The sequence below is a fragment of the Onychomys torridus genome, chromosome 10 (assembly GCF_903995425.1).
Source record: "Onychomys torridus chromosome 10, mOncTor1.1, whole genome shotgun sequence".
Taxonomy (NCBI): domain Eukaryota; kingdom Metazoa; phylum Chordata; class Mammalia; order Rodentia; family Cricetidae; genus Onychomys; species Onychomys torridus.
Genome location: NC_050452.1, coordinates 31177830 through 31197908, shown reverse-complemented (window position 1 = coordinate 31197908; position 20079 = coordinate 31177830). Strand labels below are relative to the sequence as shown.

The following is a 20079-nucleotide window of genomic DNA, read 5'->3' as shown; positions in this document are numbered from 1 at the left end:
CCATCTCTTACCTAGTTAAAGTTATAATATTTAAATATTTATTTTATTACATATACAGAAGAGGGCACCAGATCTCATTACAGATGGTTGTGAGCCACCATGTGGGTTGCTGGGAAATGAACTCAGGACCTTTGGAAGAACAGTCGGTGCTCTTAACCTCTGAGCCATCTCTCCAGCCCCCTAAAGTTATAATATTTAATAGTCAATATTCCACAACATTGTTCCGTCACCTTGTTCCAGCTGTTGGCATTTTCTATTTCCTCCGAGAAAGGCCAGCAGCCCTCAATGACCACTCCCACCTAGCAGCATTTCCACCCAGCACCTCTTGGGCCCCCAGATTAGTGGTGCACACCCCTGTGTCTACCTCTGTTTGCCAGCCTGTCCACAGATCAAGGCCTGGAGTTTCAGTTCCTGGATCAAGGGACCACGTCTTCTGGCTACCTCCCTGACACAGCTGAAGGGTTTCAGCCTGGTTGGCTGAGGCTGAGGCTCCTGGGGCCAATGCCACCCCCAGCACTGCTCTGCCCTTAGGCTCTTTGCTTTATGAATCTTCTTAAAAGATCACCATGTCCCTCAGCTTCGCCTCCAAGGCAGGCAAGGCGTGGTCCCAGATCCAAGCACGGCGCCAAATGCCACCCACTCCTGCTCTCTGATATCGTGTGACTATGGGGGCAGAGGCCATGGCCGGAAAGCTGGGTTTCCATCTGGGTAACTGAGTAAAAGGCCCAGACCGCTGTTTCAGATGCCACCCAGGAAGCAGCTGTGTGTGCTCTGCCCACAGTGGCACTGGGAAGAGCCAGCCAGGCGGATCAGCAGTCTGGAGTTTCTAGTCCTTAAAGTCCAAGCTTCAACTCCCCTGTCCCTGGTCACTGATGTGGGACCATGGCAGGGGCAGTAGGGCCTGGAGGTCCTGCCAGGGAAAGATCAGCCAGTTAGCTAACGTGTCTGCATGTTTACTGAGCATCTGCTAAGAAATGGGCGTCTAACTACAGCAGGAGGCTTTACCTAGTACCTCTTTAGGCCTCCTACTACACCAGCCCCTCCCCCACCATGAGCCTGGGGTTGGGCACTGTCACCTGTCACCATCTCCTTTCTCAGATGAGAAAGCAGATGGAAAAGGAAGCTGTGGAGCCAGGGTCCCCAGCTGGGGTGGGAGATGCAGGAGTTAGGAGTAGTTTGACTCTGTGCTGACCATTGGGCCACCAGGGACTTGTTGGCCAAAGACAGGATACGCTACATGCCTGGTGAGTTGAGTCCATTGTGCCCAGGGAACCTTCACCGTCCCCAGAGTGGAGCCTGCCATGCTTTGGTGACAGGGTCCAAGGCTCATGACTGCCCTATAGGACCCTTCCCAAGCCTGTGCTGTATGATGGTAAACAGCTGTATCCCTGGGGTTGATCTCAGGGCTGGGGACTTTGGTTGGAGCCCCTAAGGGAACCCAGAGTTGTCTATTTCCTCTTCAGAGCATCAGAAGTATGCCTGGAGGGCTGCCTGGTGGAGGTATCATCTGAATTGCCTTTTAAAACCTGGGACATGGACCAGAGCTGCTTAGGGTGGGGGGGGTCCCCATTTTCCAGCCCTCCTCCAGCTTCCCTTCTGGTCCACAGAACTCACTGAAGCACTCACTCCTGACCCTGCTATTAGGCCAGCAAGCCATCCGCCACATGAAAAGACGCTGCTGGTGGTGCTCATGGCTGGACTGGGATGCTCTGAGACCAGACAGCAAAGGGGACCGGTGACATGGGCTAGCGGAACACCCCAGGAAGTTGTGAGAGTCTGGGGGAGCAGTGGTGCCGACTGCACATCCAGATGCGGCCATTCTGAGTTTTGCCCCGGCAATGCTGCCCAGGTCACAGGCGAGTCGTCTCCAGCTGTGTCCAGCCTGTCAGCGGGAGCTTATAGTAGCATAACCCATAGGTCAGCAGAGGAGCCCAGCACCTACCTCTTCATCGGGGTCCTGGGCTTTGGCCTGAAGGGTCCTGTCACTCTCCTCAGCAGAAGCCCAGAGCCTGGTCCTAATAAGCTAGGTGGCCTAAGTGACACCGTGGACACAGAGGGCCGGGAGACTCCGCCTGGTCCACTGATGAGCCCTGATCATGTGACCCTCTAGGGATGGGACTTGAGTAGACTTTACTGCTGGGTTGGGTTAAGCGACACTACTCTGGGCCTGTTGGAGACTTATGGGCCATCATGCTGCACAGGGCCCCTGGCCTGGAGTGTGTGTGTGGGTCTGTAGCCCTGGCCTGGGTGCACCTTGGACCAGACATGGGTCTCTGAGACAGGGGCCATCTCAGTCCCAGCCTGGTTACAGCCCTTTCTCCTCACCCCTCTGGGCCTCTCAGGAGCCCCTGGGCCTCACAGGTCTTTTGGTAGAGCCATGGCTGTTTAGGTGTCAGGAGCCAATGTAGATGTGAGTGTGGGACCCTGCTGGCCTTAGGTCACACAACTGAGCACCCCTCTCAGAGTCACACTGTTGGTAATTTAGGAGGCAGCAAAGCTTCTCTTCCCCAGCCCCTGACCTTGTACCCTCCTGTGTACCCTTCCTTGAGTGCACACTGTGACCTAGTGCTTAAGCTGCCTGTCATGAAGGCACCCCGATGGTCTCTGAGTCTTCCGGAAAGCGGGCAGCACGCCTCTGTTTGTTACTTCTGCTTCTGGCTGCATTCCAAGCCCCTAATGTCAGCCTCTCCAAAAAGTCCCTCCAGGCAGGGCTGTTGTCTCCAGTCTTCATGTTACCTGAGCTGACAACATGGATGTCTTTACTGGCTCTCAGAGTGAGCTGTGACAATGACGGGTTCATCAGCTTGGTACCTATGGCTCCTTGGCCCAGTAACTACCTGCTGGGTGGATGATAGGGGCTGAATGCCTTATCCTGTTCAGGCCACTAAACTACAGTTGTCTACCTGTGCCTTCCCTAGGCCTCTGCTAGCCAGAGGGTGGAGTCCCTACTGTCCCACATGTGTTGAAGAACCCCTCTTCCCAGAGTGATCCTGATTGTCCCAAGTAGGGGACTCTATCAGTTCTAACTGCCCTGTGTGGAGGAGTGAGTATTCCCAGCTCCCTGTGGGAGACCCCTTCAACCTGTCTATCCTACCTGGGAGACCCCATGGGCCCAGGGTGGCTCCAATTTATTGTGGAGCCCCTCAGCCAGGTAGCCTTGACTATCCAGTGTGGGAAAACCCTGGTCCACATGATCCTCTGCTCTGGCCACTAGGGTGATGTGGCCCCGGGGCCTTTGCTGTTCTTCCTGCCCATCAGCATAACCCCTCATGATGGATGGACAGAGAAATCTGGAGGCCGAGGACCCTGGGCCAATGATGAGGAAGTGTGGCATGTTAGAGACAGGATGCTCTGTCAGATTTATTGGTTGTGTGTATAACGGTCGAGTGTTTAGCATGCTGTAGGGAGTTTAAGGAACCATTAGGTGTAAGATGGCTCGGTGGTGAGGAGACAGTGGGTAGCTTGTGGCATGGAGGTTGCCTCTGGGAGTGCTTGGTGTACAGTCAGGGCCGGGAGGGGAAGATGCCAGAGGCTGCCTGGTGTGGCTGAGCATGGCCCGACAGGCAACACCACCATTGCCCAACAGAGTGAGTGGTGGGTTGGTGTGCTGGCATGTGTGGGACAGAGGGACACTGCAGGCCTGCTCACAGCGACTTCCTTGTCGGCCCAATGCTTGTTCTGAGTTTACTGAGCTGGACTGCTGGGAGCGGGGGCTTGGAGACCAGTCGGACCGGTGCAGTGGACCACACCCATGCACTGTACCCCCTTTCCTCTCTTCCCCTCCTCTCCCCTCCCCTCCCCTCCGCTCTCCATTCTGCTCTGCCTTCCTGTGTTGTCCTCTGTCAGGTAGGCTCGCCTCATAGGGTACTCCTCCACAGAGGCAATCTGGCATGAGAGGAAGGCTGTTCTTCCAGATCCTACACAGACTCTCTTGGCTTGACTATGTCCATCCCTGAACCATACACTTGTTCAGGGATGGGAGGTGCCAGGTGGGCTTACATGCATTTCCCTATGGCCCTGGGCAAGGTTATTGCTTATTTCTGATTGGAGTGAGATGAGATCATGAGGATAGAGCCTCATAAATGGGTCCCAGAGCTCTTGCCCCTTCTAGGCAGAGCACCATAAACTATAAACCAGGCCCTCCTGAGATCTGTCTGCTGGCGCCATGAACTCGGAATTCTCAATCCCCAGAACCCTAAACAATCAACTTCAGTTTGTAAGTCCCTGGGTTATAGCATTTGTCACAGCAGCCCTGACAGTGAAGACACCGCCCTTAAGAAAGAAGGCATGCCGGGCTGGAGAGATGGCTCAGAGGTTAAGAGCACTGACTGCTCTTCCAGAGGTCCTGAGTTCAATTCCCAGCAACCACATGGTGGCTCACAACCATCTGTAATGAGATCTGGTGCCCTCTTCTGGCCTGCAGGTATACATGCAGACAGAACATTGTATAATAAATAAATAAACAAACAAACAAACAAACAAATAAATAAATCTAAAAAAAAAGAAGAAGAAAAAAAGAAAAGAAAAAAGGCATGCCCACCAGTTGTACCCTCCAAAGCCGCAGCATCTACTGAGTATTGATATGCATTCTCACTCTTTAGGGCCTCTCCAACTACAGCCCTGTGAGCAAATTGGAGCTGAAGGACAGGGGCACTTGGGTCTGCACACCACTCCCAGTCCTCACACCCACAGAGCTCCTACTGACAAATAGCCTTGGTATAGAACGTTCTGGTTCGCTAGCGGCATCGGTGGGCAACCCACTGCCTCCCAGTCTCCCTCTCTATCCCAGCCTCCTCCTCCTCCTCCTCCTCCTCCTTCTTGCTTCAATGTCAAAGTGAGAGTCAGTGGCAGAACTCCTGAAGCCTGGTCCCAGCATCCCTCCATTCCACTGTCAGGTGTAAGGTCTGGCTGTGTGACATTCTGATTTCTCTTCATGTTCAAGGTCCCGTGAAAGCAGATGTGGAGATCCCCTTTGAAGAAGTCCTGGAGAAAGCCAAGGCTGGAGACCCCAAAGCACAGACAGAGGTGAGGACCAGCATGGAGCAGGTCTTAGAATGTGACCCCAGCACCATGAGCCTGACTTGGTGTCCTGTGGCTCATGGAGTAGTGGGTCTGGCCTTTTCTTCAGGGATGAGGAACTAGTATGGTTATGGAAACCTCCATATTGGTTAGTTTGGGGTGGTTTTTGTTTGATTGATTGTTTTGTTTTTTTTCTTCAGTACCTTCTTGGTGCACCCATGTTCACCACTCTGGTCCTGCACACACATCCTGTCTTGGGCATGCATTCCTCCAGGGCACCCTTCCTCCTTCCTGCCCACTTACCCTCTTCCAGGTGTCTGCAACAGGCTTGCTCCTGAGGAGAGGCTGTCTCAGCTGAAGGCCCACTGTGCCCAGGGCATTGTGGGACAGGAGAGTCAGGAGTGGAGGAACTCAGGCAGAACAAGCTTACTGGGTGTCAGAGACCCAGGTGCACAGGGAAGAAGCAGGGAGAGGTGGACAGAGATCTGACAGGCTGTCATTTCTGTCCTCAAGGTGCCCTGGCAGGTGGGAATCAGCTGCCCCACGTTTTGGCCGCAATGGAGGCCAAGAAAGTTTCATCCCCTCCTCCCTGCCCTTCAGTACTATGTAGGCAGCGACACCAGTCCATGTTCCTGCTATTTCTCATCCTGGGGTCTAGAATGACCCCAGGCTCACCTCAGCCTACCCTAGGGGGAAGCCACTGTGTGACATAAGGGATTTAGAGTGACCTCTGACTGCCTGACTTCCATGTTTGTGGCTCAAGCAAGTGAGTCCTGGGGTTTCCCACCCTACAGCCCTCAAAGAAGGGAGAAAGTCTCTACGCAGGGACACAAGGAAAGTTTCCTGTTTGCATCGGAGGGGCCAGTTGAACTGTGAAATTGTTCCCGGCCTGTGCCCCATGCCTCCGGAGGCTAGGGAACATCCACAGAGCTGGTTGGATTGTGAAATCCTCCCCAGCCTCCTGAACTTGGGGAGCATGCCCAGCTCTTTCCTGGCCTGTCTGTGTTTTTGGCTTCACTTTGCCCATCTGTAGAGTGCTTGGACTGGGTTAACGAGCATTTTTGCATAGGGCCAGATAGAAAATATTTGGGGCTCCACAATCTGTCTAAACTAATCAACATTCCCATGGAAAACCGAAAACCTGTCATGCTAACATGTAAACAAGCAGCCATGGTTGCCTTCCAGTAGATCTGTCATGGCTGGTGAGATGGCTCAGCAGGTAAAGGTGCTTGCAGCCAAGCCTGGTGACCTGAGTTTGAGTCCCAGAACCCACATGGTGGAAGGAGAGAACTGAATCCCACAAGTTGTCCTCTGACCTCTACATGTGTGCTGTGGCATATATGCACATACACATACATATGCAAGAAATTAATAAATAAATGTAATACTTTTTATTTTAAAATTCTATTATAAAAATAAGTAGTAATCTGGCCTAGGACCAGGGCTTCTCCTGGCTACCTTCTCCAGCTTGAGCAGTTTGAGAGGCACCAAATGGACTCAGCCATTCTAGTTTTCTGACCGTAATGGGGTTCTGGCACCCAGTAGGCAGGAGCAAGGGAAGGAGCTGAGCACAGTGTAGCACCCACATTTTGTCCCCACATTATAGAAGGCTCCACACCTGCCCCATAGTGAGGAGAACAGGATCCTGGAAGCTGGAGGGTGATGGATGTCTCTGCTCTCAGGTGGGCAAACACTACCTGCGGCTTGCCAATGACTCAGATGAAGAACTCAACAGCTGCTCGGCTGTGGCCTGGCTAATCCTGGCAGCCAAGCAGGGCAGGCGGGAAGCTGTGAAGCTGCTGAGGCGGTGTCTGGCTGACAGGAAAGGTGAGGCTGTGTGGGGCCGTCAGCTGCTGCCCGCAGGGTGGGTGCTTTGTAGTTGGCCATGCTGTGCAGAAGAGAGAAGTCTTTTTGGTCACCTCCTTGCCCTGAGAGGTTTTTGAAATCTGCCATAGACTTCATATACCAGACTAATTCCTTGTCCTTTGTCCTGTGCTTGGTGTCTGGGGGTAATTAATAGGTAATTAATCAGTCTCACTTCCCTTCTGGGTTCGAGTCCAAATCAGGAAGTAAATCTTAGAGTCAGAGGAGGCAGCTGTCCCAAGTGCCTCAGAGTGTAAGTGTCCTGTAGGCTCCAAGGCAACATGGGTGTGTCACTGAGTTTTTGTTGTGGTTGTGTATTTTGATATTTATTTTTAATTGTAAGTTTTTATGCTTGCTGTATAAAACTTGCAATATATAGAAGCCACAAGTATACAAATCATTCATAACCAAAGCCCAGGGAGACACTCTGGATCTCTCCTTCTGAGATATATCAGTGTTTTCAAAGTTATGGTTAGTGTACAGAATCTTTTCTCTTTGACAACTAGACTGGTCTAGTTTAGGAAAGAAACAAAACAACAAAAGAAAAGATTTTCCCATTAAATTCTGTCAGCCAGGATGTCTCAGCCAGACTGCCCAGGCCACAGCAGGTAGAGTCAGTCACCTAGAGCTGGCCGGGTTAGGGGAGCCAGCGCAACCCACATGGCTGTGGTCTGGAGCCAGTGGTTCCCAGGGCTGCCTAGGAGCAGGGGCAGGCATACAGCTCTGGAAGGTGGGAGGGGGAGGCAGCACAGGCTCACCTGCATTCCTGCCTGAGATTGCTGGGTAGATAAGAAGTCCAGTCTGAGAGAGAGAGAGAGACAGAGAGACAGAGAGACAGAGACAGAGAGACAGAGACAGAGAGAGAGACAGACAGACAGAGAGACAGACAGACAGACAGAGAGACAGAGAGACAGACAGAGAGACAGACAGAGAGACAGAGACACAGAGAGACAGACAGAGAAAGACAGACAGACAGAGAGAGAGGAAGAAGAAGATGAAGAAGAAGAAGAAGAAGAAGGGAGAGGAGAGAGAGAGAGACAGACAGAGAGAAAGAGACAGACAGACAGACAGAGAGAGAAAGAAGACGAAGAAGGAGAAGAAAGGAGAGGGGAGAGAGAGAGAGAGGAGGAGGAGGAGAGAGAGAGAAGGAGGAGAGAGAGAGAGAAAGAGAGAAGGAGGAGGAGGAGAGAGAAGGAGGAGAGAGAGAGAGAGAGAGAGAGAGAGAGAGAGAGAGAGAGAGAGAGAGATGAGGTGCAGGTTGCCACTGCTAACGATGCCTCTGCTCACCTCACTCCCCTGGGCCATCTGGCATTCTTTCTTTGTTCTCTGTGTGTGGAAGGCTCCATGTTCCCAGCTGCCCTGGGTAGAGTCCCAACCCAGAAAACCCCGGGCACAGGGGCACCCCCTCTTGCTGTAGTTCCTCAGGTAATTGCAGTGAGTTTGTTTCTCTTCAGACTCGTGGCTTGGGCCCGCAGCACCTTGCTTTGTACCTTGTCCCTATTGTACCTGCTGACGAGGGTGCCCCGAGGACCTGGTGTGAGAGGGAACAGGCCAGGATGGGCTGGTGGCCCTGTGCTCCAGTGGACACCCAGGCATTGCCAGACCAGCCTAGCCTCCAACTTGGAGCATGGGTGCTGCTGTCTTGGATAGGCTCAGACGCACTTTGGGGTCAGGTATCCACTCTACCCTGAGTCAAAGAAGCCAGTCAGACCTCCCTTATGGCCCCGTGCCCAGCCTCCTGGGAGTGTCCCTGGGGGCTGCGGTGGGGCCTGGGTTTGCCTAATGCTTTTGTCCGTCAGGCATCACTTCTGAGAATGAGGCTGAGGTGAAGCAGCTGTCCTCTGAGACTGACCTGGAGAGGGCCGTGCGGAAGGCTGCCCTGGTCATGTACTGGAAACTCAACCCCAAGAAGAAGAAGCAGGTGGCCGTGTCCGAGCTGCTGGAAAATGTCGGGCAGGTCAATGAGCAGGGTAGGTCAGCCACATCACCAGTAATGGCTTCCTCTTGGCTTCCCTGTGGGGGGTTGGAGCCCCATGGTTAGGAGGTGACTGGCATATTGGCAAGTACTGTAAATACCTTTTATTGTTCATTTATTGATCGGAGTGTATCCTGGGCTGCTTCTGGTTCAAAGGCCAGAGATTCAGGGAGGAACAGAAGCCTGGTTCTCATCCCCAGGGAGCTGACAACTATATAATATTGGCTGAAGATGGTCCAGAGCAGGCAGTGCCAGCCAAAGAGGGGAAGGGTGGGTGAAGTGTGTTCATCACTGAGTAGAAACAGCCCTGAGCATGCTGGTCCTCCTTGTGGGATGGTTCAGAGATGGCTACCCAGGGATATGGCCCTTGCATGATGGGACCCCAAGCCCTGTGATCCCTGAGCAACGTGGTAGCCCAGGATCCCGAGGACATGTGCTTGATGAGCTATGGGTCATGAAGGGACAATTCGGCACCCTCAGCTTCCAATCCTCTCTGATCCTTACAGATGGAGGGGCGCAGCCAGGTCCAGTCCCCAAGTCCCTGCAGAAGCAGAGGCGCATGCTGGAGCGCCTAGTGAGCAGTGAATGTGAGTATGACTGCCCATCCTGCTGTCTGCTGGCCACTTCCCATTCACCACCCAGCATGGCATCCTCTCTCTTCCCTGCCTCCTAGCCTGGCTTGCCTACCAGGGTCTCTGGCTTAAATGGACCTGCATTCAGTCCCTTTGAGTGACAGTGTTTTTGTCCCTGGGACCTGAGCCTTGTACACTGGGAGCTCAGACTACAGTGGGAAACAGATCCATAGTGTGACAATCCTCTTTAGGTGAAGGCCAGAGGCTGGTACCTGAGTGAGCAGGAAGTTCAATGAGGGATATGGGTCTATAAACAGGAAGGAGAGAGGGATCAGAGTATGGGTGGAGGGGGTGTCCCAGTGTGGGCACTTGTGTTGAGGCACAGGTAGAATGTTACAGCATCCATGTGGAATGGGAGAGAGAGGCTGGGGGCACACAGAGCTGGTGATGCTCTTGGAATGTCTGGGATCAGAGAATCAGAAGACAGCAGACCATCACACCATGTGTGGTGTGGGGGGGGACGGGGGGGCAGATCTGTAGTTCAAGGGCCCCAGGCTCCCATCCAGGAGAAGATGGACGTGTGGGGGAGGGGGTTTAGGGCTTCTCATCACTGATAGGAGAGCTGAGTCAAGAGCGTCCTTGTGAGGCTCCGTGGGTGGGACAGGGGCTCACAGTTGTGACTCATTAACTCATGAATGCAGCCTCCTCAAGCTAGCCCAGCAAGGGCTTCTAATGTGGCCTTGGCTCTTGGTGACTGTCTGCCAGCGTCTAGCATTGGTCTTCAATGAGGGTTGGTAGTCCAGCCTTTGATACACACTGCATTCCTTTGACCTGTCCCCAGTGTTTCCCAGAGCTTAGAAAAGCATCCAGTGCATAGTAGGCTCTTTGCAGACACAGGTGGCATAGAGAGGTTTACAGACACACAGTGGACTCTCAGGGGATCCTGGTGAGGATGGGGGCGGAAGCCAGACTTGTGTTGGCTCTCTATAAATCCTGTGAGATGAGAGCTTGGCGGGCACATGGTAGGCCTTGTGGGATGGAGGAGTTATTGGGTGTGTAGTAGGTCTTTTTTGGGACATGACGGATGGGGGTCAGAGAGTCGCAGGTCCACAGATCCTGTTGTGTGGAGGGCTGGGTGGTGGCTGGCTTCAGGGCAGCTAGTCCTCAGCATCTAGAGGTCCTGCTAGGTGGAAAGGAAAGAAGGACATCAGAGGGTACCAGGTACCAGGGATGCAGGCTGATTGACTGTCTAGCAATAAAGCTTGGCTTAAGGGGTTGGTGGACTTCAGGCATTAAGGACTAGGTGGACAAGTCACTTCATGTAGGTAGCATGTCACTAGGTCAGAGGCAGAGTGGGGGATAAGAGAACTTAGACCCACCACTTCCTCCACATCACTTTCTTTTCCATGTCCTTGCCCAAAGAATGGTCCGGTGCCTGAACCCAAATTGCCATCCTATGTCATCTGTGTATCCGGGCTTAGTGGTTTGGAGAACCTGGTATCTTTTTCCCTTTCTTCAGCCAAAAACTATATTGCTCTGGACGACTTTGTGGAGCTCACCAAGAAGTATGCCAAGGGCATCATCCCCACCAACCTGTTCCTGCAGGACGAGGATGAAGATGAGGATGAGCTGGCAGGGAAAAGCCCCGAGGACCTGCCGCTACGCCAGAAGGTAAGTGCGGTTCCTGCCTGGCGAACGGGTCCTCTCCCAGAAGCTGCATGTCAGAAAGGCCCTTGACTTCATAGACACACCCAGATCTGGGTCACTGTCCCTTGGGTCATCGGAGGTTCCTGTGTGAGGAGGTGTCCTCAGGAGAGCGGAGGCAGGGTCATGCACGTGTGCAGGAGCCATCTTCACATGGGGCTCGGGACTCTTCCCACATCTGTGCAGATGTGCGTGGGCAGCAGGCCAAGGCAGAGAGTTGCACTTTTATTTAGATTTACTATGTAGCAATGTTGTCTGTGGCCTGGGACGGAGGCCACTTTCTAAATATGCCTTGCCAAAACCCAGAACGAGGGTCTGTAGGCCAGCTGAGCCGTGGGTCTGGTCACTGAACCTAGCATACAGGGACACTAAGAACGACCCGGGAGGGCAGACACACTGGAGGGAGACAACAGGGAGAGAAGGGACATAGAAAATGCACCCTGCTTGGACAAGTCTCCACATTGCTGGTGGGACTCTGGGCAAACACAGGGTGTGGCTATAGGCCCATCACTGAGTTGCCCCAAGTCAGCTTGTGAAGCTGGATCAGATGTATCCATACCTAAGTCTGTAAGAACACAAGTATCACTGGATATTGGGCAGTCAGACCCAGGTATGTGCCTCACTGCAGTGTGGCCACAAAGCTGAGGCCCACGCAGGGACCTATCACGAGGAATTGTTATGTAGCAACTAGCTGTGTATGCCACAGTTCCAGTGTTTATGATTAGGAAGAGATAAACCATGCATGAGTAAGATAGGGACAGATGGGTCAAAAGGGGAACAGCAACATGAGAAAGCTTAGCTGGGTGAGCTGGCATGAAATGGCTGCAAAGTCTCCATAGGGGGCTGGAATGTGGAGCAGGTCACTGCAGGGATGGGGGGGCAAGACAGAAATAAGAAAGTGGGGAGCAGTTCACGACACTCCAGAGAGATGAGACCCATGTGTGAGCCATGCCCCCAGGTTGTTGACAGGTAAAGCCTCAGCCTTGCCACTGAGGACAGGTAGCGGTCCAGAGCAGAAAGGACTGTTTACTCAAAGTTCTGAGCATCAGGGTGGCACAGAGGCTCATGGCTGAGGAAGGTCCATCCAGAACCAGACTGCACTGAGCATGCTCACAGACAGGATTCCCAGATGGTGTTCCTACCATGAGAGGAGGCAGCCGGGGTCCATAGTTCTTGGTAAAGAGGAGCTGTAGCTAGAGGTTTTCTGGTCCTGCCTGGCCCACAGTCAGGACAAATCTCTCTCACCCGCCAGTCCCACAGCCGCTCAGACCGAGACTTAGATTACTTATAAACTGTATGGTCATGGCAGGCTTCTTGCTAACTGTTCTTATATCTTAACCCATTTCTATTCATCTATAAGTTGCCACATAGCTCGTGGCTTACCGGTATCTTAACATCTGCTTCTCATGGTGGTGGCTGGCAGCATCTCCCTGCTTCAGCCTTCCATTTCCCAGAATTCTCCTCTCTCCTTGTCCCACCTATACTTCCTGCCTGGCTACTGGCCAGTCAGCTTTATTTATCAATCAATCATCCACAGCTTCTCAGGCCAGAGCTTCCCAAATTGTTCTGCGGTGCCTCCTTCTGCAGCGCCCTGGTCTGAGTGTGCGCCGTGTCGCCGGGACATGGCGACATGACCGTCTGAACTTCTTGAGGTCAAGAAGTCCTTTTAAAGAGAGAGATTTAAAGTCCATGTGGAGATAAGCAAGGCCCCATGCTGCAGTGTTTGGAACCATCACAGCCCCTTTGTATCTTCCTGCTGTGTGTCATTGTGCTGAAAAAAAAAAAGCAGTGAGCCCTCACAGGAATCTCCACCCTCAGGCTGCCTTAGCCCTCAGTGCCTTGCCTTGCAGGGGACCAAGAGGCTCCTGAGAGAATGACAGGAGCCTCTGTAAACTGATGAGTCCCACAAAGCATGTTCTAGATGCCAAGCAGCTTTCCTCAAGACTGAGGAAGCAGGGTGGCCTCTTAAAAGCAAATGTAATGTTTTAAAATCCTAGTATGTTTTACATTAACTTACGGAAACTCTGACATGGACATTTACTCTCAGGTTGCAGCAGAAGCTGGCTTCCTTCCATTACCTCAGGCATGCTGGTTGAGGGCGGCCATATTCCATGCAGCTTGAGTTGCAGTGTCTGTGGGAGGGCTGGGTACTGAACATCCAAACCTCACCATCCTTTCTCAGAGCTCATACTGCCATCAATATGTAGTGTGTAGTGTAGCCTGGTGAAGTCATGGTTGCTGTCCTTTTGGCAATTGAGGAGACTGAGGCTCAGGGAGTTGACATCTGTCTGTACCCTGGAGAGGGCCACAGTCTCGTATGGGCAGCTCAGTGCTATTGTATCTTGAAGCAGGAGGCCTGAGGGAAGGGAGGGGGGCCTAGGGACCCATGTGCCTTCCCCTAGATATGGTAGGCAGATGGGTGTCTTACTGTTCTATTGCTGTGAAGAGACACCATAACCCAGGCAGTTTAGAACAGAAAGCATTTAATTGCTTGCCGTTTCAGAGGATTAGCCCGTTCCCACTATTGCAGGAAACATGGCATCAGGTAGGCAGACATGGCACCGGAGCAGAGCAGTAGTTGAGAACTTACATCCCAATCTGCAAGTTGCAGGCAGAGAAAGAGAGCAAGACTGGGCCTGGTGTGGGCTTTTGAAACCTTAAAGCCCACCCCCAGTGGGCTTTACCTCTTCCATACCTCCTCCAACAAGGCCACACCTTCTCCAAAAGTGCCACCCTTCTTATCCTTCCTAAGCAGTTCACCAATTGGGAATCAAACATTCAGATATGTGAGCCTGTGGGGTCTATTCTCATTCAAAACAACACAGTGGGGATCTCAACATGGAGGTATAGAGGTATGGGGCTTAGAAGAAGGCAGGCCTCTAGGGACTGTGGAGTGTGGCGAGCACTTCCGTGGGGGAGGTGCTCCTGGTGGATGGACCTGTTAGGACAAGGCCCAGGGATGGGAAAACATGGGGTGAGGCATTCGCCTTGTGCAGGATCATGGAACTGGGTGGGGGGTGCGGGATGTCTGTGTTGGATAGCAAGTGGTTCTTGTCCCGGTTCGTTCCAACTGCCTGTCTCCCCCTAGGTGGTGAAGTACCCTTTACACGCCATCATGGAGATCAAAGAGTACCTGATTGACTTGGCCTCCAAGGCAGGCATGCATTGGCTGTCCACCATCGTGCCCACACATCACATCAATGCCCTCATCTTCTTCTTCATCATCAGCAACCTAACCATTGACTTCTTCGCCTTCTTCATCCCCCTGGTGGTCTTCTACTTGTCCTTTGTGTCCATGGTCATCTGCACCCTCAAGGTGTTCCAGGACAGCAAGGCCTGGGAGAACTTCCGTACTCTCACTGACCTGCTGCTGCGCTTCGAGCCCAACCTCGACGTGGAGCAGGCTGAAGTCAACTTCGGCTGGAACCACCTGGAGCCCTATGTCCACTTCCTGCTCTCAGTCGTCTTTGTCATCTTCTCCTTCCCGCTGGCCAGCAAGGACTGCATCCCCTGCTCGGAGCTGGCCGTCATCTCCACCTTCTTCACAGTGACCAGCTACATGAGCCTGAGCAGCTCTGCCGAGCCCTATACCAGGCGGGCCCTGGTCACCGAGGTGGCTGCTGGGCTGCTGTCCCTTCTGCCCACCATGCCTGTGGACTGGCGCTTCCTGAAAGTGCTTGGCCAGACGTACTTGACCGTGCCCATTGGCCACTTCATCATCCTCAATGTCAGCCTCCCCTGCCTGCTCTATGTCTACCTCTTCTACCTCTTCTTCCGAATGGCCCAGCTGAGGAACTTCAAGGGCACTTATTGCTACCTGGTGCCCTACCTGGTGTGCTTCATGTGGTGTGAGCTGTCGGTGGTCATCCTGCTCCAGTCAACCGGCCTGGGCCTGGTCCGCGCCTCTATTGGCTACTTCCTCTTCCTCTTCGCCCTCCCCATCCTGGTGGCTGGCCTCGCCCTGATGGGCCTGGTGCAGTTTGCCCGATGGTTCCTGTCACTGGACCTCACCAAGATCATGGTCACCACGGTGATCTGCGGCGTGCCCCTGCTTTTCCGTTGGTGGACCAAGGCCAACTTTTCGGTGGTGGGGATGGTCAAGTCCCTGACTCGGAGTTCCATGGTCAAGCTCATTCTGGTGTGGCTCACGGCCATCCTGCTCTTCTGCTGGTTCTATGTGTACCGGTCAGAAGGCATGAAGGTCTACAACTCCACGCTTACCTGGCAGCAGTATGGTTTCCTGTGCGGGCCTCGGGCCTGGAAGGAAACCAACATGGCACGGACCCAGATTCTGTGCAGCCACCTGGAGGGCCACAGGGTCACGTGGACAGGCCGCTTCAAGTACGTCCGCGTGACGGAGATCGACAACAGCGCTGAGTCGGCCATCAACATGCTGCCGTTCTTCCTGGGGGACTGGATGCGCTGTCTGTATGGGGAGGCCTACCCATCCTGCGGCCCCGGCAACACATCCACAGCCGAGGAGGAGCTCTGTCGGCTCAAGCAGCTGGCTAAGCACCCCTGCCACATCAAGAAGTTTGACCGCTACAAGTTTGAGATCACCGTGGGCATGCCATTTGGGACCAATGGCAACCGTGGCCACGAAGAAGATGACATCACCAAGGACATCGTCCTTCGGGCCAGCAGCGAGTTCAAGGATGTGCTGCTGAACCTGCGCCAGGGCAGCCTCATCGAGTTCAGCACCATCCTCGAGGGCCGCCTGGGTAGCAAATGGCCCGTCTTTGAGCTTAAGGCCATCAGCTGCCTCAACTGCATGGCGCAGCTGTCCCCAGCCCGGCGGCATGTAAAGATTGAACAGGACTGGCGTAGCACGGTGCACGGTGCCCTCAAGTTTGCCTTCGACTTCTTCTTCTTCCCATTCCTGTCTGCCGCCTGAGGAGCGCCCACCACTGGAGGAGGCTTCAGTGCATGTTGCTGTGAGCCCCACCCCACCCGCAATGTGGCCACCCAGCCAGCTGGAGCAGTGCTGTGCAGAGCATGTGTGTGTGTGTGTGTGTGTGTGTGTCTACTCTGCTCTCACATGGGTAGATCCCATGTGCAGGGGCCTTGTGCTCACCTGTAGACTGCAGACCCCACTGGAGGGTGGTTCTCTATAGCACTGTCCACTTGGAATGCCAAGTGTCAAGAAACTGCATGCTGTCCTCACTCACAATCCTGCCCTATAAAGCTGGAGATCTGGGCCTGGCCCAATCTCCATCCCTCCATCCCGAAAAGCACTTTACAGATAGGAGTCTCCCTCTCAGCCCTTCATACCTTCCTGCCCTTCCTTATTTTGTGTTGGATTTGTTTTTCAGAAAACCAAATACGTGTCTATGTAGACTTCATGGTAGTTTTCTTATTTATTTGGTTGCTGCTAATCCTTGACAGTGGCCAAGTGTCCTTCCTGGGCCATCCCCCAGTGGTCACATCCTGCCTGGCTTCCTGCCTGGGGATAGCATGTCCAAACTGGGCTCTGAAAACTATAGCCTGCCTTGGAGCTCTCCCATCTCTTGGGGGGGGTGGTGGTGGTGGTAGGGAGTTTGTGGGGATGCCTCTTCTGCATCTCCCAGGACCTGGGAAGCAGTTCAAGAGTGTCTCTTTTCAGTACCCAGGTAAACTCGGCCATGTTCAGCATGGCAGAGCCAAAAGCAAGGTCCTAAGGCAGCCGAAATAAAAAGCTTTGAAACCCACACCCCTTCTTCCTGGTTTGTTTACAAGGAGTTTTGTCTGGTGTGTGGGTGAGCGTCAGAAGATACCTGAACCCAGACTGAGTGAAAAAGTGCCTCTTGGCTTACTGAGGGCAGAACTGATGTCCACACAGTTGACCCCATCTGCTCAGAAGCGGACTGGCACTACACAGGTACGAGAGTCTCTGAGGTCTGAGCCACAACCCAGCACCCGGTACCAGCACATGGGTGTCAGCTCAGCTGTTGACCCTGGCCTTTGGGTAAAAAATACTTTGTGGCAGTGGTCACTGGAACTCAGGTCACTGACTAGCTCGTCTGCATGACTCACAATTTGGTATTTTCACCACCGTATTCAGTCATGTGGAGTAATTCCACAGGAGCATAGTCAGAATTCCTCATAGGGGGCTGGACAAGTTAGGACACTGCGCCTGTTTCACTGATGTGACAAACACCATGACCAAAAGGGGATGAAAGGGGTTATTTGCCTTGTTATTTGCAAGTCATAGTCTGCCACTGAGGAAGGGCGGAGCAGGAACTTAGGTAGGCTTGTTTGGTATTCTTCACTCACAACCAAGGAATCAGGAACCATGGAGGAACTGTGCTTGGTGGTACGCTCTCTGGTTCACTCACAGACCCATGCTTAGCTAATTTCCTTATACAGCCCAGCACCACCTGTCTAGGGAATGGTGCCGCCCACCATGGGCTGGACCCTCCTACATCTTTTAACAGTCAGGACAAACCCCATGGGCAGTCAACTGAGTCACCCTCTTGGGTGACTCCAGCCTGTGTTAAGTTGATAGTTAAAGCTAACTAGGACAGGCTCCAGGTAGGCATGTGCCCCTCTTTGGTGTTATGTTTTGTTTTGCAGGGTCTCACTATGTATGTAGCTCAGGATGGCCTGAAATTCACTGTGTAGCCTAGGCTGGCCTCAAAATCAGTGATCCTGCCACCTCAAACCTCCCAAGTCCTGAGATTACATGGGTGAGCCACCAAGCTGACACTTGATTTCTAGGCAGTCATCATGATTGTCTGGGACTTTTGTAACAAAGCACAGATGACCTCAGTTCATCTCCACATGGATGGGGTTGTCTGTGACAACCTCATCTACAAGAAAGACTAGGTTCAGAGAGCCAGGATGGGACTCAAATAGGCCTGCCCCTGGGCCACCACACTGCTACCATCACCTCATGACTGATATCCCCTGGGAGTAGAGTGGACTCATGGGAAGAACCCAAGCCAGTCGTGGGTTCTGGGTGCCACCTGTCACTCAAACCCCCATGTGGCCAAGAGCCCTGCAAGGCAGCTGTCTACAGCCTCCATGTCCTTGTCTGGGACAGCACTTCTCAGAGCTTCTTTGCAATGACCCCTGTGCAGAAATGGGATGTCATACAGCAGCCTGGTGTGTAGCTAGAAGCATTGCTCTCCAGTCTGGAGGTGTGGGCTGGGCAGGACCTGAGAAAACTTACAGCTACGTGGAGGCAGCATCCCCAGCTGATGGGCAGCTGCTGAGCCCCACCCAGCATCAGACTCATGCTGTTGGGGGATGGGGGGGGGGGGGTAGAAAAGCTGATTGTCTGGGAAGGTGACCACAAGACATCAATAAACCCTCCATAAACATGGGACCTTTTAAAAGGAGAACATTCCTCAATGGCAGAACCTGTGACGTCCTTGCCGGCTTTGTATTTAAAACGGAAAACAGCAATGTTTAGATTGGAGCTGAGCTAAATGACTGGATCCAAACAGCGGACCTGGCTCCTGGCAGTCTGCACAGCACTCCAGCACGCAAGCAGCCCTCCTTCCTCCTGGCCATCTAACTAAAACCCCCAGTATCTGTGACTTATTGTCTGAAATATTTATTCTTGTCTACATAAGCTAACTGCCTGAATGCATCCCACGCAACCATTAGGGAGACCTGAGAGTAGGTAGGGCTAGCGGCAGGGTCCCCATCCCCAGATCTCACCCTCCAGACTCTAAACCTTCCCTGGAGGCATCCTTGGGTCTTTTTTTTTTTTCTACCGTCCTTGGAAGTTGGTTTACATCAGGGAGAGACCTGCCTCCTAAAGGTTCTGACCCCAGTATGAGGTCTGAGACCTTCTAGCAAAGTCTCTGCCCCAGGCGCCATTCCTCCCAGGCAGGTCTTGGTTGGGGTGCAGCCTCCTTCATTCAGACCTGCACAGCTCTGGTCCTGCTGCCTTGCCAGATTCACTGTAGAGTTGTCTCAGGAGGGCTCTCAACAGGATGCTAACTCTTGGTTCAGAAGCCGACTCATGCTCCGTGCCCAGGGTCAACTGTTACCAGAGTTGTTAAGGGCAGAACCTGGGTCCTGGAAGCCCTCACTACACAGGCCTGGGCACCACCCTCCATAGGCCGACTAAACGCATGATGAATAGAAAGCCGAGAAATGGGTTATTTTATGTGGCCACACTGGAAAGAGAAAGATGTCTAGTAACAGTCCTCCCCAAGTACCTGTAGGGCAGTAGTAGTTCTCAACCTGTGGATCGTGACCCCTTTGCGGGTCGAATGACCCTTTCATAGGAGTTGCCTAAGACCATAGGAAAACACAGATATTTATATGATTCATAACAGCAAAATTACAGTTATGAGGTAGCAATGAAAGTAATTTTATGGTTGGGGTCACCACATGAGGAACTACATTAAAGGGTTGCAGCATTAGGAAGGTGGAGACCCACTGTTCTAGGGGATTTGAGATTTCAATAGAGGGACAGAGCTATGTATATAGCTTAAAACCAGGTCCTCACTACCATGAAGGAAGCTGGCCTTTTGGTTGCCCAAGAATAATCTCATAACCCAGGGTATCCCACTCATTGTCCCAGCTCCAGTTTCTCTTGCAAGGCGACCTGACAAGTTGTCGGAATTGTATAAAATCTTTCTGGAGAGAAAGGTTCTCCCTCGGGCTGGCATCATGGCCCAAGCCTTTTCCTTCTTCCAGAGTAACTAGGGAGAAATCCCAGTTTCTCAGGGTCCATTGTCTCTGTAGTCTGTGTCTCTCACAAACAAAGATCACAGCTCTCTGTCTGTCCATCCTGTAGCACTTGGTGGCAAACCTCAGGAATGGAATCTGGCTTCCCCCAAAGTCCTGCTGGAGGTGCTGGGACCCAGCTGGAAATCTAAGGTTTGTGGGAGCCCTGGGGTGCAGCACGCTAGTGAACAGAGGCAGTAACAGTGGGGCAGGTGTCCCCGAGGGCCCCTTCCTGCATGGTAGGGAGGGCCTGGTTTTAAGCTGGCCTTTTGGTTGCCCAAG

At 52.9% G+C, this 20079-nt stretch overlaps 1 protein-coding gene across 2 annotated transcripts in view; it reads left to right on the top strand.

The window, feature by feature from the left end:
* Positions 1-16820, top strand: part of Wfs1 (wolframin ER transmembrane glycoprotein) — a 52235-nt gene extending 35415 nt beyond the window's left edge. For both annotated transcript variants that reach the window (XM_036200516.1, XM_036200517.1), the window contains exons 3-8: positions 4943-5025; positions 6702-6846; positions 8682-8852; positions 9364-9444; positions 10949-11100; positions 14222-16820. In XM_036200516.1, the coding sequence (XP_036056409.1) occupies positions 4943-5025; positions 6702-6846; positions 8682-8852; positions 9364-9444; positions 10949-11100; positions 14222-16027 (2438 nt within the window). In that variant the 3' untranslated portion in view covers positions 16028-16820. The remainder of the gene's footprint in view (positions 1-4942; positions 5026-6701; positions 6847-8681; positions 8853-9363; positions 9445-10948; positions 11101-14221) is intronic.
* The last annotated feature ends 3259 nt before the right edge of the window (positions 16821-20079 follow it).